This window comes from Perca fluviatilis, chromosome 19 (assembly GCF_010015445.1).
Source record: "Perca fluviatilis chromosome 19, GENO_Pfluv_1.0, whole genome shotgun sequence".
In the NCBI taxonomy this organism is placed as follows: Eukaryota; Metazoa; Chordata; class Actinopteri; order Perciformes; family Percidae; genus Perca; species Perca fluviatilis.
This window is the reverse complement of record NC_053130.1, coordinates 13,984,327-14,011,915: the sequence shown is the minus strand read 5'-3', so window position 1 is coordinate 14,011,915 and position 27,589 is coordinate 13,984,327. Positions and strand designations below refer to the sequence as shown.

At 39.3% G+C, this 27,589-nt stretch overlaps 1 protein-coding gene across 2 annotated transcripts; it reads left to right on the top strand.

Annotated features, from left to right (window-relative positions):
- Nucleotides 1-6,503: 6,503 nt before the first annotated feature.
- On the top strand, nt 6,504-25,394 carry LOC120548571 (carbohydrate sulfotransferase 15-like). 2 transcript variants are annotated; one of them, XM_039784923.1, is made up of 8 exons: nt 6,504-6,766; nt 17,551-18,179; nt 19,157-19,496; nt 21,066-21,203; nt 22,004-22,160; nt 22,359-22,515; nt 24,504-24,651; nt 24,756-25,394. In XM_039784923.1, exons 2-8 carry the CDS (start codon nt 17,706-17,708, stop codon nt 24,944-24,946), a joined length of 1,605 nt encoding a protein of 534 aa, XP_039640857.1. In that variant the 5' UTR covers nt 6,504-6,766; nt 17,551-17,705; the 3' UTR covers nt 24,947-25,394. The 2 variants fall into 2 exon arrangements, with proteins under 2 accessions (XP_039640857.1, XP_039640859.1); XM_039784925.1 differs by lacking the exon at nt 6,504-6,766 and adding an exon at nt 7,923-8,023.
- Nucleotides 25,395-27,589: the final 2,195 nt, after the last annotated feature.

Genomic DNA, 27,589 nt, shown 5'->3' with positions numbered 1-27,589 from the left:
TGTTAATGGTCTTTTAATCAGTTGTAGAAAGTAAAAGTCAGGGTTGAGGTTTAGAAGAGGGGGCGAGTCCTCGGAGGTTTAGGACTTACCTGTTTGGGAATCCAGAAGTGAGCTGTACTGTCTGACCTCATATCTGGGTCAGTTCAATGACAAACCGTGAAAGTCATAAAAACTTAAACAGCACCATTACCAAGAACAAGATCTGTTGAACATCAATTGTTTTATACATGCAGAATATTTACATTATGGTTGTAACACCAGCTGTTTTCTTCATTCTGACTAAATCCTCGAAAGCTAAAACACAAATTACCCAGACATCAGACTACAGCAGTGTGAGAAGGAAGAAAATTTGCTAAATGCTTGACAATCCAAACGCTCCCTTCTGTTTGCCTGCACTCTGCCATCATTTTAGCTGTCTTCTCCAGCTGTTACCAGCCATTAGGAAACAATGTAATCTCCAAGTGTTAAAAGTAAGAAAGTATCATCTTTTCCATATTCATAATTAAATCCTTTTGGTGTAACCGAATGGATTTTGTCTTTGGATTTCCCTTAGGAAGTGCAGTGTGTTCAAAAAGTAAATATTTTGTCCTATTTTGTCTGGCTTGCCCTCCTTAATTGATTTAATCCTTCTATAATGAACAATGTGGTTTTGATAAAGCAAAGAAGTGCCTCGCAAGAGTGAAAAAGTTCCCTGTGAGAGGCATAAAATTCAAAGTAAGACAACAGCAAGAGCATTTATGATTTAGAGTGAGACTTCAGCCCTGATCTGACTTATGGTGAAATACTGTACTTGGATAACTTCCAAGTTAGGGTTTTTGCATGAAACGGCATGGCAGCATGTGTGCTGTGTCTTGGAGAAATCTCTTGCAGGCAATCTTGATTAAGCTCGCCTAGTCAATCTTTTCCCCTCCCACACAAATCTTTTGACTATGTGATCTAATCTTTGCATACAGGCCAGCGCAGACACGCTGATATGATTACAAGACTACTGGCACAGGAGTCAAGTGGTCAAGCAGTGGCTGAAAACAGATTTTCCAAGGAAAAGGCTTCATGGTTTGGGAAATAAGTCTAATGTGATTTCATCGTGAGTAAAATGAGGGGGAATTCCAGATCCTTAAATCAACTCAAACTCTGGACTGAACACAGGCAAAGCTGTTTTTGACTCTTGTAACATTGGGCCCATTAGTATAAAATCATTCTACCATCTGATCAGCTTGGGCCAGTGACAGAGACATCATTAGTTAAATCCTCCAGTGAAAAAAAAGTTGTACTTCTGTGATAAATTTTGTATAAAGTCTTATATAATAGTTTTCAGAGAGAATAAATATTGAAAATCCAAAATGGATATTCAAGCAGAGTCTGGGTATTGATGTACCCTCTGGTCAAAACAATGCATCAGGCGTTAAAAGCCCTGCAATAATCTGTGAAACTTCGTCTCATTGACAATCTCTGTTTAATATTCTCTTCACCTCTCCTCTCCCCAAACACTGCAGCTTTACCAGATGTGTTGTTTTACTCATCTGATGCATTCAAAGGTCAGCGGTGCTAATAACACAGAAGAGGACAGAACGCTGTTAATTACAGTCTGTCTCAAAGTCAAAGCCCACAGTGCTGGAAGAGAACTCGTCCTCCCTCGCACACACGCTCATTAGAGGACATTATCTCGCAACGGCTGCTGAGTGAACTAATGGCAGTGTAATGAACGTGGTTTCTGCAGTTAGATTTGAAAAAGAGATGCAACAGTCTGTCTTCATCTCACCTCTCATGCACAGATTATGCACAATTGCAAAGGATTTAAGAGAGCTAAGCCTCTATTTGCTGTTGAAATCCTGATGTGCTGGATAGTGAACACTCCAAGGTGAGCTGACATCCATATATCTGACTCATTTGGAAAGGTAGAGATGGAGGCAGCATGCAGAGAAGAACATTTCAGCTTTTTATGAGCCTGGCTTTTCTTCAAGGATATCAAATAACAGTATAAAAAAAGTACTTTTTACCCTGTGGAATACTTCTGCACGCCTTTGAAGAAAGTGTCAACTTTGCAGAGATGACAGAGTGTTGTCTGTGTGTTGTGTAATATGATAGATTCTTGTAATGTAGGAGAATGAATGTCTTCAAATGTTAAAGAAAAAGGACTAAAAGTAAGTAAAAGTAAAAAGAAGGCAATGTAATGATTGCAATAAGGTGAGTTTCAAACCTGCAGTAACATATTTTTTTTATGCCTTGGGGGCAGTGGAAAGAAGTTGTGAACACAACATCAACATATCATCATCTTTTGAGTTGATATGGCAAACTTGTTGGCAAAAAAGTTGCTTATTTATACAGCAGCTACAGAGCAACATTAGCATTTATTTGGAGTCATGTATGTGTCCACCTGGCGTATGAGATTCCAATATTCACTCTCTTTTAGCTCTGTTTTTGGTCTCTACTACTAAAGGAAATATCTGGCTTTTTAATGTGGTGAGGATGAACCAAAGCAGTAAAGTTGCGGGCCGCACAGGCAATGAGCTGAAAGTCGTTATAAAGCTTCGCAAGGCCAAGGTGGAGCCTTACTACTACTGTCATTCCAGCAGGCTGCACTTAGGCTCAGCAGTGTTTTGAGCATGTGTCATGCTCACAATGACAATGCTAAAATACTTTAGCAGATATAATGTTTACCATGTTCACCATCTTAATTGAGTGTGTTAGCTGAGGAAATGTCATTGGTTTTGCCAGTATTTGGTCATAAACCAAAGTATTTGACAAATCGTACATTTGACTTGATGATGGTGCTAAAAAAGGTAAGGTCATCAATATTGTTACAATTCATCCTTAGGGGAACATTAATGTGTGTATCAATGGAATCCATTCAATAGTTGTTGGGATATTTCAGTCTGGTGTTGGACTAGTTTATATCCATGACGTTCCACTTCCACCATAACAAGTTCCTTCACGAGTTTATTTTGCAGCGGCGCCGTGCCTACGTCCAGCGCTATGCACCGCCCATGATGATTGTGATTGGCTTAAAGAAATGCCAATAAACCAGAGCACATTTTTCTCCCATCCCGGAATGCTGTGTGGACTAGCCAGACCCTCCTACGCAGCGCTGTGGAGGAAGGTCGGGCAATGCGAGACTAGTGCTGGACCAACCGACACACCAACTTTGCCAGAGTAACATATTTTAATGGTATGTTTGAATATAAGTACATCTATTAACATAAACCACATCTTACAATTCAACTAATCAAAACGGATTCAGATGACTCCTGTAGGGAAATATATCTGTTAGACTTTATTCACAAACACACACACCCCACACCACACACACACACACACACACACACACACACACACACACACACACACACACACACACACACACACACACACACACACACACACAGCTTGTGCATCTCTGTGAGATGTGAATAAATCACAATCAATTTAACAGGAATTAACAGCAATTAGACTCAAAGTCTCATGCATATGGATCTGCTCTGAAGGGGAGGCAGTTTATTCAAATGAGACTTTATCTTCATAGAGCAGTGTCAGCTTCCCAGGGCAGACTCTTTCACTTGTCATAAATGAACCATCTCACCTCTTAAAAGTTCCAACGATGGGAGCTCCAAAGATGAACGTTGTAGCAGTCCTCAACATGTCATTTTGTTTCTCTCATTTTTTTTCTCTTTAGAAACAGATGTCATGATAAATGGCGAGGGAGTCGGCTTTTGACAACAAAATTAATTTCCTTCCTGTAAAGAGGAAGAATAGTGTCAATGGCAGGGTTCATAGAGAATACTTCTTTTTGTGATGTAGAGTGAGCTGAAAGGATTTCAATTCATTATGATAGGTTCTTTTCTTTTTCTGTGTTTAGTAAAGGACATGGTAGTGATCACAGATGCACACCAGTGTTCAAAGTGTGGTTGGCTAGCTTGCTGCAGTAACATATCATGACACTTCTGTAATTTTTCCAGATTTTTCCTTTAACCCATGGGTCGAATTTGACCCATTTTTGAAATTTCTGTATCGAAAATTTGTAGACTGGTAAACCTGGCCCGATCTGCCGGCGAAACCTACCTGGAAACCTGTACATTTATCTATCCTGCTTCCGTTATAATTTTGCGGGGACCAATCACAAACTGGCTTATCCACCTGGCGCGCTATTGCCGGGTTTAACACAATGACGATAGAGAAGCAGCTTCTTGTTTACATTCAACATAGCGGCCCCCGAAGCGCAGCAACCCGTTGATGCTGCTGTCGCTGCTACGTCACCCGGATCGCTGGTCTGATTGGTTGAAGGACTATCCAATTGCGTATACAAAGTCATTTGAACTACGCCCGTTGATCACGCCTCTTGTGCAGTAAAAAAATACAAAGCAGATTCCCCAGACTAATGTTCAATCTTCAAAGATTGAGCTTGGTCTGGTGATAGCCAGACTCGGAAATTTGGGTTTCTTTCAACCAAATTGCCCAAAAACATGGTTGGTCCCATACAACACTCTTGATGATGATGATGATCGGATGATCGGATTGGTTTTATTTAATTTTATAGCATTTGAGAAAAACGGTTTAAATGGTTTCAAAACAGTATCTGACTAGACTTTGACAAAACTCTTCCTATGATCATAACAGTCAAAAATAATTCACAATTTCAGCTTTTTAACAAAAAAAATTGGTATTAAATCATATAAATGAGGTTTATTGACCATGAATTCAAAAAAATGCTAGTGGTAGTGGGGAAAAGCACCAAAACCGTTAGAAAAAGCAACAGAAATCTCAAAAAAGTGACAAAAACGTCAAAAACAGTGTTCATTTTCTGTTTTGACCTGGGAGGACAACAAGTGCATGGTCAACAGGAAGACAATACAAGGGTAAAAGGGCAGATTGAATCTTTTGAAGTGGGGTTATACGAGTTACTTATCCAGTCAGTGTAGATGACGGTCGGCACGCCCCCAGTTGTGGAGAAGCAGACAGACGTCCCAACATGGAAGCTAAGCAGCTGTTGACAGGGCCATACAGCAAAACGTATTGTAGCCACCTAAGAAAGGTCCACCTAAAAAAAAAAAATCTGTGTTAGTGTACACTATACTTGTAATATTTGCACCGCTTTACCTTGCTGTCAAACAGGGCCTTTACGACGGGGAACTGAAGCCATTCTATGCTCTCTTTAAAGCCACCAGACTCCTTCAACAAAAATAGTAACTTTACCTCGCAGGACACATGAGTTCCGCTACCTCCATTAGTTCACACAATAACACAAACTAACCGATCGAGGCAGCACCAGCAACTCCCGTGTTCTGCAAGGTTAAATTACTGTTTTTGACGAACAATACAACCCCAGCCAACCCCACTTTAAATACTATTAACTATTTTTTAAGAATCTTGAGATGGCAAATGGTAAACAGCAAAACATGCCCATCACTTTTGAAAATGATTAATTGGATAAATATGTGCTCTGTGCTTTTTAATAAACAAAGTGATAAATACCATTGCTCCACATTTGTGTGGACCTGCAGTTCAGTTTTGTTTCAGCAGAGCTTGTGGTTTTATCATTAGGCCAATAGTGCCATTGTGAAACATCCACAATGACTCCCACAATGTGACATGACAACTAAGTCAGTTAGAATAAAGGAACAGTGTGAATTTATTTGAAGACCAGTGGTAATGCACAGCTCTTCTGGTAATATACTGTAAGCAATAAAAGTCCCTAATTGCACAATATTGCTTTCAAAAACATTTATTGTTGTGTAAACCTTTTATAGTGTACTGACATTTAGTCAGTACACTATAAGAACAGCTTGTCCTTCAGAATACAAATCCATTTTAAAAATTATAATAAGGTATAAAAACATACCGCTGGTGAATGATTAACTATGAGCTTCTAAGATATCTAGCTCCAATTCACTCAAGGCCATATAGTGTTTTACTTCAATACCTTCCCAATTTTTGTATCATTATGGGCAGTGGGGTATCCATCCAAGCAGAGATTAAATAATAATATGGAGATTATTTCAAGGCTGGCGTGCTGCTATGTATTCAAAGACTCTGGTTTGTCCATGAAAATGAAAACGCTGTGATGCTACCAAATTAAATAAAATGCACCATTTACAGCACATGGTGTGCATGTTAATGGTTTGTGTGGAGATTCATGAGGACACGCATTGTGCATCAGATCTTATGCAGTAGCTTCAATAAGGGGGTTTCTAACGTGAAATAACACATAAATGCATTTTATGTCACAGATTTTCATCCAGGGACTGTTGCTTCTGTTGATTCCCCTAATTAGGATAGCTTTTAACGAAGTTGGTAGGTGAACAATTATTTTGCGGTAACTCCACACAGCGACCAATATGGAGACCCAGAGAGGGACCCCTAAACTGGCAGAATGAGTAGCCTGCATCTATTGATTTGCAGTGATTTACAGTTCATCATAACGGCAGGTCAAACCAAATCAAAAGCATTTCGGGGTTGAGATGTAGATAAGATTGGTTCCGGTGCCCGGTGTTTCCTGCGCTGCTCCTCACGCGCACCTCCCCTCTCTCCTCTGACTGTGTGCCGCGCGCAGGGGAGCTCAGTCAGATGGAGACTCCGGAAAGTCTCGCATTTCCGCGTCAAAACCCAGCCGGCGTTTGTCAACATGAACACCGTTAATGCTGAGGAAACATTCTCATTTGTTTCACTTATCGTTTCATACAGACGCCCGTCAAGTGGTTTTAATCGCCTTGATTGGTCGTCATCGTGGCTCGTGAGAGGCTACACAAGAGGCGCGTGCAGACTCAACTCCAGTGTGAGTATCTTTGTTCAACAAAATAATCAATTACAAAAAGATTCAAGAAAAAGGATTTTGTTAGATGTCTGGCGTAATTAGAGATTATTCCTCAGCTGAATGAACGTTTTTGATAATTCTTTTTTCAAGTGAATTATTAGTATTTTCCCCACCTTTTTGTCAGTTTTGATCATAAATCCCCCCAAAAAACGTTGTGGTAATCTGATATCAAACACTTTGACTGCAGAGTAGTATAGCTGTGTCTATGAATTGACAGCCTGTATGTAGCAACACCCCATTATAGCCTAAACTTAACTGAAACATTAGGGAAAAAACAAACTGCACATAGCTTCTTTAATAAGTGTCCTGAAATGAGATAGAAAGTCCCCAAAGCGATACTATGTGTTTAAGGCTTTGTAATGCTTGCAACTATTCTCCTGGTTACATCTTCTCCCTCACTGAACAGCTGCAGAATATCTCCGTGTCATGTCTCCATGGGGTAAAAGACTCTTGTTCTACCAGAGACTGACTGTGTTATGAGGCAAACATAAACGGCTGTACTGTAAACATTTGTACACACTCTCACAACGTCTTGCGCTTTTCTTGTACTTATTTTTCTGTTTATAGTAACATAAACTGGAGTGTTCTCTGTCTACATCTGACTATTTGACATATTCCCCTAATTCCTTCCATTATGCCTAAATGGTTTCTTTCATGCATCCCAGCAAACAAGCCACGAAGGGACTTGTGTATTTGTTTTCCAGTGGCTCATTGCCGGGGTTTGGTTGACGTCTGGGGTGAGATCTGTTGATGTGTGAGATGTTTGCACACTCACAATTTCTGTTTGACATTTGATTCATTTTTCTCCCCTTGCTTTCCCCATTCTACTCTATTAAAGAGGCTGCAGCGTGGCGGTCCTGACAGGCAGGCAGACCTTTGGACAAACCCGGCCTCTGTGGAATCAGTGCAGCTTCTAAATCACTAAAGTTGTATTTTATTGTTAATCGGAGGGAGAAAGAGTAGGAGCTGAGAGTGAGAGAAGGAGGACATACGTGTAGGTGTGGTGACAGTATGTAGCACCTCTCCACCCTCCAAAACTCTGCACACACCCAAGATAAACCTCAGTCCTGCTGCTGCGCCCAGCCCTGCAGTCTGTCAGGTCTACTCTACTGGGCAGGAAGGTTTTAGGTTGCCCCCCGAGTTTGTGGAACAAATGTCTGGCTGGAGAGGGTGAGATGTCAAAGCCATGCTTCTTTTGGCTGATGCTTGAAGGCTTAGGTAATGCTAAAAGTATGAGCGGAGAGGGAGAGCGAGAGGGTTGAACCATATCAGATTGTTTAGACTGGACTCTGGGGGTCCACCACAAATGGAAGAAAATTATTCTGTACACTCACAGCGCATTAGGAATGTGGGAGATTTGCATGATACTAAATTGTTTTGGCAACAGCTCCAAGTTTCTATTTCAAGAGTTGGTAGTTTGTTTTACTTGAGATGACAACAATCCTTAGTAATGCAAGATTGGTTCTGCATTATTTCAGTTTGAGAAAGAATGATTAAATGTAGTCAGTGCTCAAAGTGAAACATACAGTAGGCACAGAAATCATGCATGATTCATAAGATATAATTATTATGTTAGTGACGCATACTAATTACAGTCTAATTATAAATGTTTAAAAATGAGAATTACTTTTTACTTAGTTTTACCTCTCGCACCTTTTTAGATGCTTTTTAAGTGTGTGAACAGATTTTGGCTCACAGGAGTTCATAAAGAAATCCAACAAGTATGATCAAGCTTCTACATGTCACGTTGTGCGTGTTTTGTGTGTGCAAACATTATTGCAGTCGTAGGTTGTCACACACACATTCAAAAGCTGCGGCAGTGGAACCGCACTGACAGGTTGTGTCTTTAAGCGTTTTTCATCACCGTAATCTGCAGCCAAATGCTCTCCTGGTTGCAACTCAAGAAGAAACATGTGTCAGGATTGAGGAAAGCATCAAACTTTGTTTACTAACCAAAGCCATAGCTGAACTTTTGCTACTTTTAATGGAAAGAAAGTGATCTGGCAGAGGAGTTACCCTGCTCAGTTGTAACAGGTTGTTTTTTTTACCATGGTTCTTGAGCAACAATAAAGAATAAGTACTAGGCCTGCACGATAAATCGTTATAAAATCACGATCTTGATTCACACCTATTTTTTCTTCAATTAATTTATTGAAAGCATTTGACATTGACATGTTTTAATTATGTTAAGACATGTTCAAGGAGTTCAGATAGAGCCTGTATCAGGGCCATATTTAGTTCAATGTGTTATATGTCACTATTTTTGGTAGCCTACTGTACTTAAATGGCCAGTATGTACTTTATTTTCTTTATTCATTGAAGCCTCTATGTTTATAGGCTTGTGTGATGTGCAATGTGCTATAGGTGCCAAAAAAAATCTATGTTTGGTACTGCCAATTTGTTTTGTTTTTTCATGGTTCAAGTGTGCAATAGACATTACACTTTGTGAGAAAACAATTGTGGCAGAGAATCGTGATATCAATTCTAAGCAAAAAAATAGTGATTCATATTTTTTCCAAAATCGTGCAGGCTTAGTAAGTACATGCAGTTTTGTTGCCATTAAGGACTGAAAAGGTGGTGTTATCAACACAAATCAATAAGCTCAATCAGGCTTTCAATAATCTATATATTCAAAAGCTTTCTTCAATCTTGTGTTATCAGCATTTGGATGGTGGCAGATGCAAGTCCACTGTGGTCAGATGTTCTTGAAAAGAATGAATTAGCCTCATCATCATTTTGTAATCAGACCAACATAGCAAAATGAAATCAAATACTTTTGTAATATTTAGAATGATGTAATCTGAAGGGTCCAGGGCATTAAAGGATCATTCCGCTTTATTACAACTTTGATTTTTGATTTATCAGTCAGTAGTCTTGCTTTGCAAGACCCTCCTCCAAAGCACGCTGAAGGAGGGTCTGGCTACTCCACATAGCATTCAGGGATGGGAGGAAAATGTGCTCTGGTTTAATGGCATTTCTTTAAACTAGTGCTGTCAAACGATTCAAATTTTTAATCGCGTTTTATCTATTCTAAATGTCCCTTGATTTATTTATTTGTCCCTTTTTTATTTTTTCTCATTTTAATGCTCTTATCAACATGCAAAAGTAGATTGGCTTGCTTTGTGCTTTTGTCGCCTGGCTTTGACAAGGGGGCGGAGAATTGGCATCAGCTGTGTGCTTGGCCATCAAGTGGTATTTCAGACTGGACGTGCTGCGATGATAGCTCAGTTCACAACGACAAAACACACACAGATCACTTTGGTCTTGTCAATGGAACCATTTGGCAACTTTTTAAAAGTAAACTTTCCATTCAGAATCTTATTGGCATCCGTTTCGGCCTCTCGCGCTTGCCATCCACTCAAAACGTAACGTTAGCCTACTACTCTTTGGCCGGCTCGCAAGCCCAAACAAGTGTGTAGCTGTCTAGCTAGATCCTGTGTGGTGTTACTAGTTGTTGCAACAGCATGTGAAAAAAACTACAGAGTTTGCTAGGCCAAAAAGAACGTTAATATCGCGATAAAAAAATTGACCCAGTTAATAACGCTTTTAACTGACAGCAATAATTTAAAGTGCCCATATTATGAAAAATACACTTTTTCTGGTATTTGGGGTGTTCTTTTGTGTCTCTGGTGCTTCCACACACATATAAACTTTGAAAAAAATCCATCCATGCTGTTTTGAGTGAGATATGGTTTCTGAACGTGTCCTGCCTTCAGTCTCCTGGTGAGCAGTTCAAAATCGGCTCGGACTGTGACGTCACAATCCGAAACGAGGTGGCTAACCGCAACTGTTAGCTCGTAGCGTTAGCGTTAGAATGCTAACGCTAATGCTAACACTAGCATGGTACCTCGTTCTCAATAGCAAAGCACTGCTACAACACACACAAGTTCACCATAATCTACAAAAGAACTACTTACATGTGCTCCCTCATTTAGAAGTCTCCCAGCTAATCCTGCCTTGTAACTGACTGAAGTTGGAGAAACAGCCTTTCTTTTACTTCTATGGAGCTAGCTAGCTGACATGATCTACATCTGAGCTACTGAGCATGTGCGAGTGCAATCAAAGATAGTACAGAAGAAGTAGAAGAAAAGAGGTCTCACTCTGTAGCTAAAACAGAAACCAGGTGAAAAGAGGATCTGCAGCAGTGAGAGAGAGCTGTGCAGTACAACTAAAATATGGTGTTTTTTGAAAATTAAACCATGTAAACCTATTCTGGTACAACCTTAAAATACAATTATGAACCTGAAAATGAGTATAATATGGGCGCTTTAAACCAATCAGAATCGTCACGTTAAACTCTGCACAGAGCCGCTGCAAAATAGTTGTGCGAGAGAAAACTCAGATTGTACTGATATTCTAGCTAGCTGTCTGGATTTACCCTGCAGAGATCTGAGGAGCAGTTAACCATAGTCCTCATAAATCCGCTGGGGTTTAAAATGCCAACACAAAGAAAGCGGAAGGAAACAGAAAATACATGCATCCGGCGGAATTTCCAGCGGTGCCGGAGCAATCCTGGAAGTGGAACGTCAAGGATATAGACTAATCACTAAGTAACATTGTAAATTAATTGCTGAGATCTAAGAACACAGGTGAAGCAAGAAACTTTAGCAGTCAGATGATCCGAACCCGATCTAAGCAAACCCAAAGTCGGCCTTAACTTTTGCAAATGATCACCTTAACTGTCTGGTGTTATTTTGGCTTATTGGCCACAACTGTTATTGCAGGTCACATGACACCCACTGGCTGAAGACCTTTTTTCTGTGCTTTTCTGAAAGTTGGAAGTGAGTCTTTGTAGTACCACAATAAGTTCCAGGTCCAATATAAATGTCTTGAATGCATGCAAATATATACATCTACATGCATGCACAAATATGCAGTTTAGCTTAATAGGATCATCTGCACTCCAGATGTCAGAGTGGACTGTGTTGACCTGGCTGATCAAGACAGTCACTACTGTTAAACAAAAGGTTTTAATATTTCTCGTGCTTTTTTTTTTTTTTTTGCCATGTCTGTTTTGTTTAGACTGTACTATTGCTTCAACAGCGTGCTTACTTAACAGATTAAGGAGTCAGATTCCTGTGAAGTCGAGTGATAGAAAATCAACCCGCTCATTCCTTCTTAGTTGGAAGTGAAAAAGAAAGGGAGGACTAGTTCAGCATCATGAGATGGATGAAGCCCACTTCCTGAGATATTTGTTCTCTTAGGGAGCTGTTAGATTTCCTGCCAAAATTTGATCCATGATCTGATTGTGAAAATGGCCAGAGAAAGAGTACGTCCCAGCAGTGATGTTATTTTCTGTTGCTCAAATTACTTTGACTTTTGATTTCTTTTTCATCTACATAGAGAAAATTCTATTATTACTGCAGTTTTGGTATCCCATCCATCTTTGTTTGACTTCACCATCAACAGGGAGGCTGTCTTATTTCCTTTTGTGGCATTAGTTTCTCTTGTGCCTCCCATTTCCCAGCGCTGGGATTCAGCCAAGTCCCAGTCAAAGAGTGTACTGAACAAGGTCAGGCTTTGTTTACACAGTTATAAACATGAAGACATGATTAAAACATGTTTCAGGAGAGGCGAGAATATGTGTGTGTAATGAGTGCTGACTCTTGCAACTGATTTTCCCCTCTGCTCTCTAACTGATTTTGTGGTCACATTGGATTTTTGAAAGGCGTTTGTCACATTTGCAGAAGCTCTATTTCAGGTATCAGATTTCATAATGTCGATGCTAAACTGAGCTGAACATCTGCATGCAGCATGCAGCATATTGTCTCTGGAAGAGCTCTGCAGGGATGCTGATTTTCATTTGCTGTTCAGTTGGTATCTTTGCAGCGCAGACTGGGCTGAGGCTGATTGGCATCATTTTGTCACAAAGGTTATACAGAGGGGGATAAATGAGAGGGTGCAAGACACTCCCATGTAATGGCATAACCTGCACCCAGTTTAACACCCCAAACAGAATTTCAAGCAGATGCATGAGAGCCCATCTGAATTCTGAAATGTCAAAGTAAATGCAATCACATTTAAAAAACTGTCACCTTGTCTTCTAACTGAAGGAGGTAGGACTAGAAGGAAGAACGGAGAAGGAACAAGTTGTTGGTCTGCACTTTGTTAATATTTATTAGCAGCGCAAAAGGTTAAATTCCAAATTTGACACACAGCTGTAGAATCTGTACAACCTTGACTAATTAAAAATAATGAGCTTCATGGTTTGTCCCTGTAACAGGCACAAACTACTGATATGATAGACCTTTATCACAGCTGAATATATTGTTATTACAAATCGGTAAAAATTGTTTTGCCTTTGTAAGGTTCAATAGCGTCCAGACAGAAGACGTATCATCTCAAAAGTATAGACACTAATTTTATAATTTACAGTTCTTGAAAGTGGCATATTCTACAAATTACATTTATGTGACGACCTGTCACATGCACACATTCATACCTGGAAGCTGCCCAGTACAACCACAGTCTGATCTGCTGGCCATTGAGCAACTCCACTGGAGCGGTTGGGGTTAAGGGCTTTGCACAAGGGCACCTCAGTGGTGGTAATGAGGGAGGGACCAGCGCTGATCTTTCACTTTCCCCACCCAGATTTTTATCCCGTCGGTCTGGGGATTGAACCGACAACCTCCCGGTCACAAGCTTGCTTCTTTAACCTTTCACCACTGCCACAATGACATCAAGATCTTGGTTGCAGCTGTCGCCTTGGGTCCTGCTGCACTCCCTACTAAGCTCTGTGGTGCCCTGCAATGTCATGCTGTGTCCTGCTGAACCCTGCTGCTTCCTGCTATGTCCATCCATGGCCGGTGCCCTGCACCCTGCACGCGCACCCTGGCCGCACGCCTGATATGACATGAACTACTACGACTACAATTTTTACACTGCTTCCATTATTAATGTGACTATTATTGCCACTGTTCATCACATCCCCAACCTGCACCGTCAGACGCCCCCTACCAAGAGCCTGGGTCTGTCCGGGGTTTCTTCCTAATAGGGGTTTTCCCACTTCCCCGCGCACTGCTGCTCTTGGGGAATTAATTAGTATTTGGGTCTTTGTAAATTATAGAGTGTGGTCTAGACCTACTCTATCTGTAAAGTGTCTCGAGATAACTCTTGTTATGATTTGATACTATAAATACAATTGAATTGAAATTGAATTGAATCTGTATGATACAGGAGAGACTGGGTTTTCAAAACATTTAAGTTGTTTTCAATATGTGTAATTTCCTGTTGGATTTTGTTGGTTGTTTGACAGTATATGCTAACAGAAGAGTGGAGTTTACAAAAATATTAATTCTCTAGAAAAGACTCCTGGGTTTATAGTAATCTCAATTACAGTAAATGTAAGAAATAGCAGCTCTTACATTCTTGGCCTCACTGGTGTTGTTAGAAATAAAAAGCTTTGGGTTAATACAATCAAATGGTTGTACCTACTGAGCCTGAATAGATTCAACAAATTTCATGGCAGTCTGCACCTCATTTCATTGGATAGTTGGTATTTTGCCCTGAGGATGGGAAAGAGGGATACTTAGTGTCCAAAATGGAATAAAGCTCATACTGTGGGAGCATAGTTGTGTTCTGCCCATTTAATAGAAAGGAAACTTTGGAGGGAAGGTCTGGGGTTTATCAAACCTTTCTGGGGACTATCAACAATCAATACATCAATAAATCAGTTGTTGTGATGTGTTGATTTGAAGTGTTGGACAGACTGACAACATCCCCATCATCAGGCCCCATGGTTCACCACTTTGGTCCAGACCAAAATGTCTCAACAACTATATGATTCCCTGAACGCTTTCTCGAGTGCCACAATGAGGTTCACGTTTGTGTTTTTGCATGAATAACCATGAAATGTGGTATCCCATTCGTGATAAATTGTAATAATGGCTTTTCATCTAGTGTCATCATCAGTTCAAAACAAGCAGCCGTGAGTCAAGATTTCAGATGAATTCACGTATTTATAGTGTAAACAACCCAACACATTTCACCAACAACATGAGTAAAAATGTTTTTGATACCAGATGAGTCTTGAAATTTTGTGCACTTAGGACAACAAAGGCATCTAATGCAATGATGAATGCAGGCTTTTGAGTCAGCAAGATTCTGATTCTGAGTTTCACATCAGTCAATCCCACCTGCTGTTTTCTTCCCACCTCAGATCGATTTTTAGACCAAAGGTCTAATAAAGGCTGTCTTTTCTGCTCTTTCTCACAGTTTTTCTCATCTCTGCTGCTTCACTTCTCCACTCTATGCTTTACCCTTGACTCTTACTGTCCTCTTTATGCTCTGTCACATTAACTAGACATTAATATTTAATGGGACTACTAGATTGATAGTACATAACCGAGAGGATAACAATTACCTGGATTTGTAGAAATAAAGATATGCAGAGGCATGAACAAAATGAGAACAGTAGCATTCATTAATATACTTTTCAAAACACAGCTAGCAAGGGCTTTACACATCAATATAAAGTATAAAACAACATCAAAATATGGGAATTTAAGAAAAGGGTAAGGCAGGAATCACGATTTGTATCAAAAGCAGCATTATTCACAGATCACTTAAACTAAAGCTGGGCAATATATCAATATTATGTCGATATGATGGTATGAGACTAGATTTCGTCTTAGATTTTGGATATCGTAATATCGTAATATGCCATAAGTATTGTCATTTCTTGGCTGCATTAAAGTAAAGTGATGTCATTTTCTGAACTTACCAGACTGTTGTAACTGTTCTATTATTTGCCTTTACCCACTTAGTCATTATATTCACATTACTGATAATTATTTATCAAAAATGTCATTGTGTAAATATTTTGTGAAAGCACCAATAGTCAACACTACAATATCGTTGCAGTATCGATATTGAGGTATTTGGTCAAAGATATTGTGATATTTGATTTTATCCATATCGCCCAGCCCTAACTTAAACTATTGACTACTCTAGATGTCAGTCTGTTAAGCAAGGGTTGTCATTGGCATTTTAAAACGCCCACCTCTGTCTACTGATTTTTTATTAAGTTAGGCCCTCTAGATGGATTGAAAATAAATTCTTTGCCCAATCGCATGTGGGCTTTCAGATATTGCCATGTATTCCTGATAAGTCTACATGGTCTGAGAGCTGTCCCATTTTTTTTTTTTTATATCTTAAGGGAGTACTCCACCAAAATAGGATTTCACTTCCATAAAGTTGGGGGACTCACAAGAGGCATGATCAAAAAACAACGGTCCAAATCAAAGCAACATAGGCTGAAATATAAAAAAAACGAAGCAAATTTTCCTCCATCCTCTAGCTCACCCAGTAAGAGTGTTCACCCCATGTTGGCTGAGTCCTGCAAAGGTCCAGGTTCAAATCCAACCTGTGGCCCTTTGCTGTGTGTCATCCCCCATCTCTCTCCCCCTTTCATGTCAATGCACTGTCACTGTAATAAAAGGAAAAAGCCCAAAGTTTTTCTAGAGCAATGTGTAAAGAGATAATTTGGCGCTAAAGCTGAAACGTTGATGTTCGCTTTTTATGAAATTCCTCAAAAGAATTTTGAAAAAATTCTTGAAATTAGTTTACCAAAGTCTTAGGTTATATATGATTTAAATAGTAAATAAATGTCTGAAATTAAATTTTGTAATATTGCTTTTTGAGTAGGACTGTTGTCAAACATCACGCCGGTGCGTCTTTTGTCCTCAGAGGGTTAAAAAAACCTTTTTCTTGTAATCGTGCCATTTGCCTCACGTCATTTGCGTCGGCAAATGATGATTTGATATGACCATTTGTATGCTTCAAGCTACAAAAAGACTTGATCCTACACTTTCCATAATGCACTTTTGATTGTGTATTAGACTCAATCCAGCGTAGTCACCTAAAATGATACAGAGTGGCCTTTCATTATGCTCTAAATATGCACCTTCATTGATGTAAGTGTGAACATGTTGAGTCACATAATGTTGGCTGCACTTTATCAGGCCCCTGTTGTGCAGTAAAAAAAAAAAACTCTAAAATTAGAGAATTGTAGTATACTGGTGCAGGATTTCAAACCCCAGGTCCAGTGGGATTGTTAAACTCTACAAACTACAAAAAAAGAAAAAGAAATATGTTACTGGCTGAGGAAGTGTCAGAAGTGTTTTAAAAACATTTTACACTTCGATGTCTGGAGTTCATTAGCACTGAAATAACAATGGCTACTTTCTTATTATTCAGGGGGTGGGAAAAGAAAAGAAAATACTTGCACTTGCTACACTGCATGTTCACCTGTATCAATACCGAACTTGGTTTTCTCTGTGAAAAACCTTGATCTTGAAAATGATACTTCCAGGTTAACAAAATGAAACTCGCAGCAGGCTTTTAGCTCATAGAGAATAATCGTGTGTTTTTAGTTTTGAATTACAGAGTAACTATTATTCTGACCTTGAAAGTCTCTTAGTAAAGCTGTGCTATATAGCCCTCATCATGAAGCAAGGGATCTCCATGCAGCAGACCACACACTCTGCAGCTAACCTCAAACATTTTTAGAGGTGACTGGTGCTATAGAAGGGAGTATAGTTTGAAATTCACTGACTGATGCCTCGGAGTGGGATTAAGCTCTCTCAGATACCCTAATATTAAAAATGTTCATACCACCTTTCTTGGAATAATGGGAGATGACTGAAATACTTCAAAGGAAACAACACTGCTGCAATTTTGGTGAAAAGAAAGTTGAAGTGATATTAATAAAAAGCCATGTTTTAACAAGTGTTTGTGATTTACAGGAGGTCCTGCTGAAGACTGGGGAGCATGTAAGAAATGAAGACAAGTGACATAGAGAATATGGATACATCAGAGCACACAACCTCCTGTAGGTGAAACTTTTTCTTGAGAGAATAATTCTCCTCTTTCTACATGCATACTGCGCTTTTATGTCAGTATGTCACTATCAGACTGCAAATATGGGAGCAAGACTCATACGGAGCACACTTACAGCCTTCACACCTTGCCCATGACTGAGAACTATGTGAAAAGTCCTGTTAGGACATTGTTTGACTTCAGGCACACAAACGTGACTGAGAATCTGGATGTCAAGTGGGTTTCTCTGTTGTCCCGGACTAACCTGCGGAGCGTCTCAAAAGTCAAAGTGGTTAGCTTCCTGATGGGCTTGATAATGACTTTTCTTATCATGGCGTCCTACATCCTGATGTGGGATAGGAAAAGACTCTTGCTTACCCCCTTACCCTATCAGCTCAGACCTGTGGTCATGCCAACCAGCACAGCAGCAGCTGAAATTTCCTCTGAAAACAACTTAGGAGACATGAAACTGCTAGTGAAGCTCATCGGCTCTAAACTTGAATACACACCAAGGAAGGTGCCTGATGAAAAGGATGTCGTTGGAACGGACTCCCATGTAAGTCTGTGGAAAATGTGTCTGACTCAGTTTTGCTGTGCATGAGTTGGCCAACCAAAATAAAGGATGTTTTTATTACAGCTCCAGGCTGCAATTAAGCAATGTTTTCACTCAAACAAAATGCTGGCAAATGATAATTCAGGCCACACTAGAAAATATTAAGAAGTGACCGCTATGATTGCTTTATTTTTTGTTGAGATAAGTGAATAGTAGGAGACTGACAAACAACAAACACCTTACAATCAACTCTACAGTAATTGCCTGTTTTGTGAAGCTCATAATGACTGGTGTTTGTTGAGACTGACAGAGGTGTTAATTCAACTTGGAGCCCACGTTCGCAGGGATGTTAAGTAAATATCAGGTTACATGTCTCGCTATGTGTTGCTAAGGCCCTAAAGACTGCTGTTACTATGTGCTAATGTACTGTAATTCTCCTGTGTTTGGTGTATGTTCTCATCATGCGTCTCCACGTTACTGTACGTGATTTTGGAGTGTTTATGACTAAGGCATCATCAACTCCCTGAATCACAATTACAGAGAAAGCAACACAAGTAAGTTAGTAAGTTGAATGACCAATTAGTGTTGTGTGTCAGTGTTATATCTAATTCAGTTTTCAAACACTGCAGGTTGGGATGCATCACTTGCACAGCTGCAAAATCATGTCATGTGGCCATAAATTATGGATGTTTTGATACTTTTTATGTCATGAGAACTTGTAACTGCTGTCCTACAGTGTAAATTACATGAATATAAAGTATCTGCTGTTCCCAATGAAAGTAGAATCTCTTTTACCAGCCACCACCTGTAACCAAAAGCTGCAATTTTCACAAGAATGACAATTGTTACCTCTCAGAGTTTCATGAAAAACATGATATCGTTCTCCAAATCATGATTCACCAATGGGCTAGAGGGCCAGTATTTCCATTATTTTGTCAATCCTCTGTATTGCCTGATTTCCTTTTTGTTCCTCTCTACAGTTGTTCTCTGTAATTCCTCGCCATTTCCTGCCCGGCATCAAGAGCCCTTGCTGGTATGAGGAGTTCTCTACTGAACTCAGCACTGATCTGTACAGGAGGAACCGCTTCACTCTGCGTTCAAAGAGTTTCAAGACTGTGTGTGACCACCTGAGGACCAACTTCCACCAGCACTTATACCACAGAGGCGGCAAACTGTTTCGTCTACGCTGCTTGCCTTTCTTCTACATCATCGGCCAGCCCAAGTGTGGCACGACTGACTTGTTCCACAGGCTGCTGCTGCATCCAGAGGTAAAGTTCAACACGATGAAGGAGCCCCACTGGTGGACCAGGAAACGCTTTGGTAAGTCATCTAAATGTTTTGAAACATTGACTGTGGAAGCTAGCTAATGGATTGAAAAAAGTTATAACTGCAGATTGAATGCATCCAAAAGACCGAAACAGATGGCAGAAAATACACGTATTTAGAAAAGAGCTGCGATGATTAGTTGATTCATTGATTTAAAGAAGCAACTATTTTGATCAAGTAGCTGCTTTCCCAGGTCTAACATCATAGTAAATTTAATATTTTTAGGTTTTGGTTATAGACTGGGCAAAACAAGACATTTATTAATGTCACCTTGTGCTCTAGGACAGTGGTTCTGAAAAAATATTAGACTCTCTTAGTACCACCATAAGGCCCACGTTAAAATAGATGGCATAGGCCTACCTTATTCAGATACGGACAGTTCACGCAGGAGGCAGGTTTATTCCTATAAACAATATTGTCGACAGCCACGCTGTACATCATCCGTCCTGCTCCAACTGAATCTAAATTTGAGGTTTGAGATAACTTCTTACTGTTTTGCATCATTTGCTGTTAGCAGGTACTGTGGAGACTTCACCGCCGCTGCTTCAGTAGCGACTAGCACTTGTGCTCGTCCATATATAGTTTCAACAGGGCTTCTCGAAATATTCTCCTCATTCACACGTCTCTTCCCAATAGTTAAAGTTTGGAGACACAATGCAGTGTTTTTGAACCATTTATTTTACCTCTGCTTACTATCTTGCCATCACAACTCATAACTAATCGTGGATGTATGCGCACACCGTTCATGAAAGTAACTATGTAGCAAGCTGATATCTAAAAAAAAATGTTTTCACTTAAACAAACAAATTTTGTAGTATTTCTATATGTTTTTAACTTAATTTATTTCATTTTTTAAAAATATATTAGAGATTCCACCAGCGTACCACTAGAGGGAGGTCACGTACCACCAGTGGTACTTGTACCACAGTTTGAAAACCAATGCTCTAGGATATTGTTTTGTGCATTTTCCAGTTTTCTGATGATTTACAGACTAAATGGTTAATCAATTAATCAAGAAAATAAGGCAGATTAATATACAAAGAAAATATTTGTTGCTTGGCTGCAGTTTTTAAAACCTACTTCTACTACTAATTTAGGGTAACTGTGATGTAATGTCTGTGTTTTATGTAATACACGTATGTAAACGTGTAGCTTCATCAGGACTCCTCTGGAAAATTGATTATGTATCTTCAAGGAATTAAACAGGATTAATTAGTAGTGCTGTGTATAGTAAACAAAAAATAATAATGGATAAACCCATTCCTGACTTCTAAACTCACTGCAATCTGTTCCAATTTACTTGCTTCTACATATAAGTAGTTAAACAGTCATGACTCCAGACAGTGCTTCCAGATTGAGCATTTCTTGCCATCTCCCAATAAACTTCTTCTATGTTTAGGTAGACCTGACCAAACACTTCTGATTATTCTCAAGTAACTAAGGCTTTTAAGTCAACCTGATTCAAAGCTTACTGAACAATCCATTGAGATAATTTTATGATGCTGAAGTCTATAAAAAAGTGCTCATAATGATTGTTATTTTTGGCTGTACTTTGGGGTGCAGGTTATATCCGTTTCAAAGATGGCTTCCAGGAAAATTTTCCTGTAGAAGATTACCTGGATCTGTTTGACTTGGCAGCCCAAAACATCCAAGATGGAATCAGTGGAAATTCATCTGGAGACTACCGCACACTCATAACAGGTGAACACATGTGAGAGTGTTTGTGTGTGTGGGTGTCCATTGTGCATCAGATGGAATAATCTTTTGCCTTTATAGTTTTCATTTGGTGTTTTCTTTTTATTTATATGATTTTTTTATTAGCACCATTTATCATTCAGACATGCTTTTGGTGTTTTCTGAGGACATTTGACCGGCAAAACAATTGGATCCTGTCCATGATCCAAATTACAGGTCTCTTTTGTTTTCCTTTTCTTTCGTGTCAGGCCTCATTCTTTTTCAGTGGCTCACCTCAGGAGCTCATAGTGGTGCTCACATATTCTAGATATTCTGTGGTCTAACAACACAGTGTCTTAAGAAGTGTACACAGAGTCTCAAATGCCCCTGGGGCCTGTCACAGCCACCTTTATTCTCTCTCCATGCATCTACGATTATAAATAAGGTTGACTCAAACTTTGGGCCTGGCCCTGAGAGACAGTAGACAGCACCATCTAATACATAAATAAATAAATGATCTTGGTTAAATTAAAGCTTTGGTTGTGGAAGTGAAACAAACTCCTTATTTAGATTTTGCAAGGATAATAAGGATGATAATGAAATGACACTATTTAATTTTTTAATTTTTGTATTAATACATTTCAATCAAATCTAAAAAGTTGCAACTGCACCGTCACAAATCTCTTTATGTGTGGATTTGGAGAACATAATGTTACCACATAAGGAAAGGGTTTGCAACATCTCTTGCATATTTTGGTCTGCAATGTTCAGCTCAACTGTGCCAATTATGCAGTGTCTGCAATACTTGCTGCATTATAAATTGACAGGTGAAGCCAGTGCATCCACTATGTGGGACAACCAAGCCTGGAGGTATCTTCACGGAGACAGGGAGGAGACACAGCCTCCTTTCCTGGCCCAGGACTTCATCCACACAGTCCAGCCCGGTGCCAAAATCATCATTATGCTTAGAGATCCAGTAGAGAGGTACTGTAGTGAAATCCATCCACACATCTGTTTGTATATATACAAATGTGATTTTCAGTTTAGATTGCTTCTGAAGGATTTTCCTGCGGAGCATATATGTTTAAAATCATAACTCCTATTGTTCGCCCATCATCATCCAGCAAAATGTCCTTTTTGTAGTTCCAACAGGCTTACAACTCTGTTATTTTCTGTTCCCAGACTTTATTCTGACTACCTGTACTTTAAGATGGCCAACAAGTCAGCAGAGGACTTCCACCAGAAGGTCCTAGACTCTGTACAGTTGTTTCAGTCCTGCCTGTATGAGAGGTCACTTCGTTCCTGCGTCTACAACACTAGCCTCTCCAACGCCATGCCGGTTAGCTGAAATGATGTTCTCACTTTTAACTGAGTTTACATAAGATTACAGATTTATAACTATATTGAATTAAACCTAACGGCAAACACAGAATTTCTTCTTGAAACTTTCTACCTGTCCTGTGAGTGATTGTAAATGGAGTTTACTGCACTCTGGTTCTGTGTAGTGAAAAATACAACCAACTAGCTGCCCAGAATCACTTCAGACCCTTCAGCATACATCCTATCAGACAGTAAGCTGAGTTATGAGCTCTGTTGGTTGTCACCCTTAATCACAACATGTCAGAGACAGCACTATTATCCAGGGAGATTTACTACAGTAAAAGCAGCAATCAGCTCGACCTGAAACCATTGGAACAGAAACAGAATCTGTCTCAAATGTAACAAAAAAAAAAAAAACATTCAGAAAAACACCATTAGGTTCTTTTTGTTTACATGACTTTTCTGCTACGGATGAGAGGAAGATGAGGGCTTTCAAAATCTGTTTCTGCCACTCTGCTTGAATCACAGCACAGTATTTTAGTTTTTGTGTTGCACTGTGGTTCCCTCTTGAGGACTATGAGTGTCTGTGCATCTGGAATAAATGAAAAAAACTCACTCTTTATTTTAAGATTCAACAAAAGGAATTAAACAATGGCTTAATGAAGGACTCAGACTTTAAAGGCACACAATGACCAGTAAAATCACTGCTGTAAGTGTGGGTCACATTAGGTTGCCTCACAATTAGAAATCGTGTCCCTATATGGAAAATGTCCACCATATATCCAGTTGGTTGGTTTTATATTCTCTTTAAAAAAACAATATTTTTTTTTGTTATTTTCACTGGTCTGACCTTAAGCACACTTAAACACCAAAACAGATTAAATAATATTTTTTATAGAAGTCATGAGCTGACAGTTTCAGTTTCTATATGATATGTAATTGTTATGTAGTTTTCTGCTCATACATTATTTCAAAGTATTGACTGCAGAGCTCTTTAATAACTGACCAATTTCTGCTGACATCTAACCTTATATCACCAATCATTGTAACAGTGTTTGTTGTTGTGATTACGTACTTTGAAGTGGAAAAACGGAAAAGAATAATACTTGCTATATTCCTTTTTTTTTATTGTCGACAAATCCCACGAAAAATAGCAAAATCAACAATGCACTTTCCAGCTTCCCTGCCCTGTCTGTGGCACGCAGCTCAATGCAAATTCTTTCTACTGAATTATATACTTTGGATAATGTCCTAAATAAGCTGGCCATTCTAGTTTTTTAGCAAATGTTGCTTAAACAGGAGTAAGTAGTGCATTTGTTGGCAAATGCTATTTGCGAGTATTTATTTCAGCAGGACAGTGTGTGACTCAAAATAAACTGCAGTGCCCATTTTCATCATAATGAAGGAACATGTCACCCAGTGCAACAGAGTGGCTCATTGAGGTGGTTTTAATAGTTGTTTGACAATGATGAAGCTCTGTGACACCGAGGTACATCAGGCTATGGATACACAGACAATGATCACACAGACAAGGACTTCTTGTTCATGTTTAAAGCTTTAGTGCGTAACTTTTTTATATTAATGAACGTCCGTTACATTTAAGCCATTGCCAAATGAGTTGATACAAAGCTAATTAAGCTTATTGGCTCTACAAAACTTTCTGTATTTCTCAGCATGGCTGTGTTTAGAAATTGATGTCATCCGGCGACTTTTGCGCGAAGAAACTCAATTAAAGATAATTACCACTTCTGAAAAGTTCATTGTGTTTTTTTAATCCTCCGTGTCCTCCTTGGCTACTAGCAGCTGTGTGGAGGAGGGGTGGGGGTGAAGTGCGATCACGGAAGGCTCGTGTCATGCGGATGCACCGACGGAATTGTTGTTATTACTTAGAATTCCTCATGGGGGAGACAGAAACTACACACTATAGCTTTAACAGTTGAGATGGAAAATTCACCTTTGACCTTTGAGACTTATGTTGTTGACTTATTTAGATTTTTCTACCCATAGGTGAGGCTAAATTTGGGGATGTACATCATCTTCTTGCTGGATTGGCTGACAGTTTTCGACAGGGAGCAGATTTTAGTTCTTCGACTCGAGGACTACGCAGCAAATCTCAAAGGGACAATCAAGAAAGTTTTTGATTTTCTGAGTGTTGGTACGTATCCAATAAGTGCCTGTATTGGCTGTGTATTTATATGGTTGTTTCTGCCTTAAGCCTTCACTTCTGTAATGTTAAGGACTCTGACATCCTCCCCACAGGTCCTCTGTCGGAGCAGGTGGAGGCCACACTGACCAAACGGCCTATGTCAAACACCCGGCGGGCCGCAGACAAAAACCTGGGTCCTATGCTTCCAGCTAGCAGAGACCTCCTCAGGGAATTTCACCAGCCCTTCAACCATAAACTGGCCAGTGTGTTGGACAACAAGGCCTTGCTCTGGAGTAACAATTGAATGGACATGAGCATGGACGAAAATGTGTAAGGATGTGAATGAACAACCGGAGCAAGGAGCTAGAGCAGGAATGCCTATTGATATAAATTAATTTACAGTGGGAGGGCTCATACACAGGTGTATAGTTGTATAGTGAGTTTTATTAAGGTCTGAATACATTTATGGGTTTTGTTTGTGATATTTATTTGCTCTTGAAAGAATGTGAATGACTCATCTAGTCAAGGTAATAATAAAGTAATCTGATTTTGCATTTTAATTTGATGCTTTTACAGTGTTGAAAAGTCATTAAGCCACTGCCGAATAAAAGTCCACAAAATGCACCACACATTCATTCATCTACACCTTTGGATAAAGTTTCACTTTAATGTATGTCTCAAATGGCTGAGTTAAATATCATGTGGTCATGGTAATTTGAACTTGGCTTTTTATACAAAGAAATATGCCCTTATTATCCATTTCTTTAACTTCACTAGAAAGAAAAAAAAAAACTAATTTATACTTGTAATGTTAGATATCAGAGCATCTAAGAGAAAGTCAACAGTCCTCACAATGGATACATATTATTATAATGATTTTACAGCATTGTGCAGTGGGTGATCAAGGAACCTTTTGAAGCCAACATATTTCAATACAAGCAGTTCAAGTGTTTTACCCTGTTAAACATTACTGACCCAATAATGTCATGACATCATGTTCTGTGATTAATCACAAGAGGGCACTAAAACACAAAACTCCAGTAACTCAACATCCAAACACTCCACAGTTCCTCAGACCTGATGTGGTATCTCCCAGTGTTTTATGTCGGATACAATACAGGTCAATACAGCCATGGTTGTTAAAGCCTCCCCATACAGACTTATAAATGATAATTTCATTTCTTAGTTATGAGTATTTCGTATACAGTATTAAAGGCCAATGTGCTCACCATCAGGTGTATCTTTAGGCTGCGCCATCATTGCAATGATAAAACATTAAACATCAGTACCAAATACATTATAACCAAACCAAAATGATGAAATCCAGAGCGAGAGGGAGTTTAATAGTGTATCAAGCAATCATACCTGATGACCTGACTCCACCCTTCAGGCACCAGACTGAACCCCTGAATCAAATTCCTCCAGGTGATCATAATAATTATATATATTTATAATCTGTCCCAAATAATTACACAGAAAATCACGTTGACCAAAAATAGAAAAAAATGCAATGCAATTCTTTTTGCATATGGTATACCCACATTAATGTACCTATATATCCACATGCACATACACATCACACCATCTGACAAGGATACAATGTTTTTTGTGATCAACTTTTGTATTGTTCTTTTGCTTCAGATATGTATAAACAAAACACAATAAACAAATAAAAATACGACTAAACAAAACAAAAAGCAAAACCAAGTTTGCTTGAGAATTGTTGAATATAGTTGTCATAATCTGGCCGACAGATTATGACAACTATATTCAACAATTCTCAACCTGTAGTTGCAGGTGAAAGAGAATGAGTCATTCTGAATGCTGGGGCTTTTACATCCTATAGGAGCATTTGGTGCTCCACAGCTAGTCACCCACTGCAATTGGGCAGTTGTAAAGCAGTAACGTGATAATGAAGGAGAAAATAAAACTATTTTAGCTTCATCCTCTTGCCTGTGATCCATAGCACTATTTTTCTGTCATGGAAAAATAATAATGTGTGCATAATGAATTGCTTTAACATGTTCTTGTCTGAAAGCCTAATTTACTTGAGTTTGTGAAATACCATTTGCTTGCTCAAAGCTACATTGTGTAAGAATTTCTCCCATCTAGCGGTGAAATTGTATGACAACCAACTGAATGTCTTTCTAGCCCCTCCCATTCCGGGCGCATTTTAACTCCTATGGTGGCTGTATTATTCCAAGAAGTAAAACTTCGTCCGTGAGTGTTCCCTCCAGTGTAATAATAGTTTTACGTTATTTTGGTACCGTTACCGCAGCTCTTCTAGCTATAGCTAGTCTGTGTTACAACTGCACATAACGTGAGTTGTTTGCCAGGGAAATCACAACACATATTACATAGATTACGTTTATGTTAAGGTAGACAATCCTTTTTCATCATTGACGCGAGGAAAAGTATCCTGGACGTCGTTCTAGCGTTATGCACAAGCATGCTATAGTTAGCCAAGCAACTATAAAACTTCGAATTTCAGACTGATCTCATAAAGTGGCGTATGTATGACTCGCCAATTCGTATGCCATTTTGGCGAGTTATCAAGACGCATAATCGCTTTTTAGCGTGTTTATCAACGCCGTTTGGCCGCTATTGACCTACATTATGTTTTTTTTCACTAAGAATCAACTCAAAACATTACACAATGGAACTTTAAACTGATACTTTACATTTTAACTGTGGCTCCCTTGTTGGGTTGATTACCTACTACATTTAAAGCCATACGGATTACAGGTGACATTTTACTTATGTCATTGTCAACATGCACTTATTGAGGAAAGACAATCAAAGATAAGACACTGAGGAGGGCTCTGTGCCAGATAATCACCTTTTGCTCTGATTATGTGCATTTACAATGTGATTGGTCTCATGGATGACGACAAAGTTTGGGTAGCCGCAGGCCTGAAGAGAGAAAGATAGGCTTGACTGATTGCTC

Coding starts and splice junctions, on each gene's coding strand:
- LOC120548571 (XM_039784923.1), top strand. CDS start 17,706: ATGTCACTATCAGACTGCAAATATGGGAGCAAGACTCATACGGAGCAC. Junction 21,204..22,003: donor CTACCGCACACTCATAACAG/GTGAACACATGT, acceptor ATAAATTGACAG/GTGAAGCCAGTGCATCCACT. Junction 22,161..22,358: donor CTTAGAGATCCAGTAGAGAG/GTACTGTAGTGA, acceptor TTCTGTTCCCAG/ACTTTATTCTGACTACCTGT.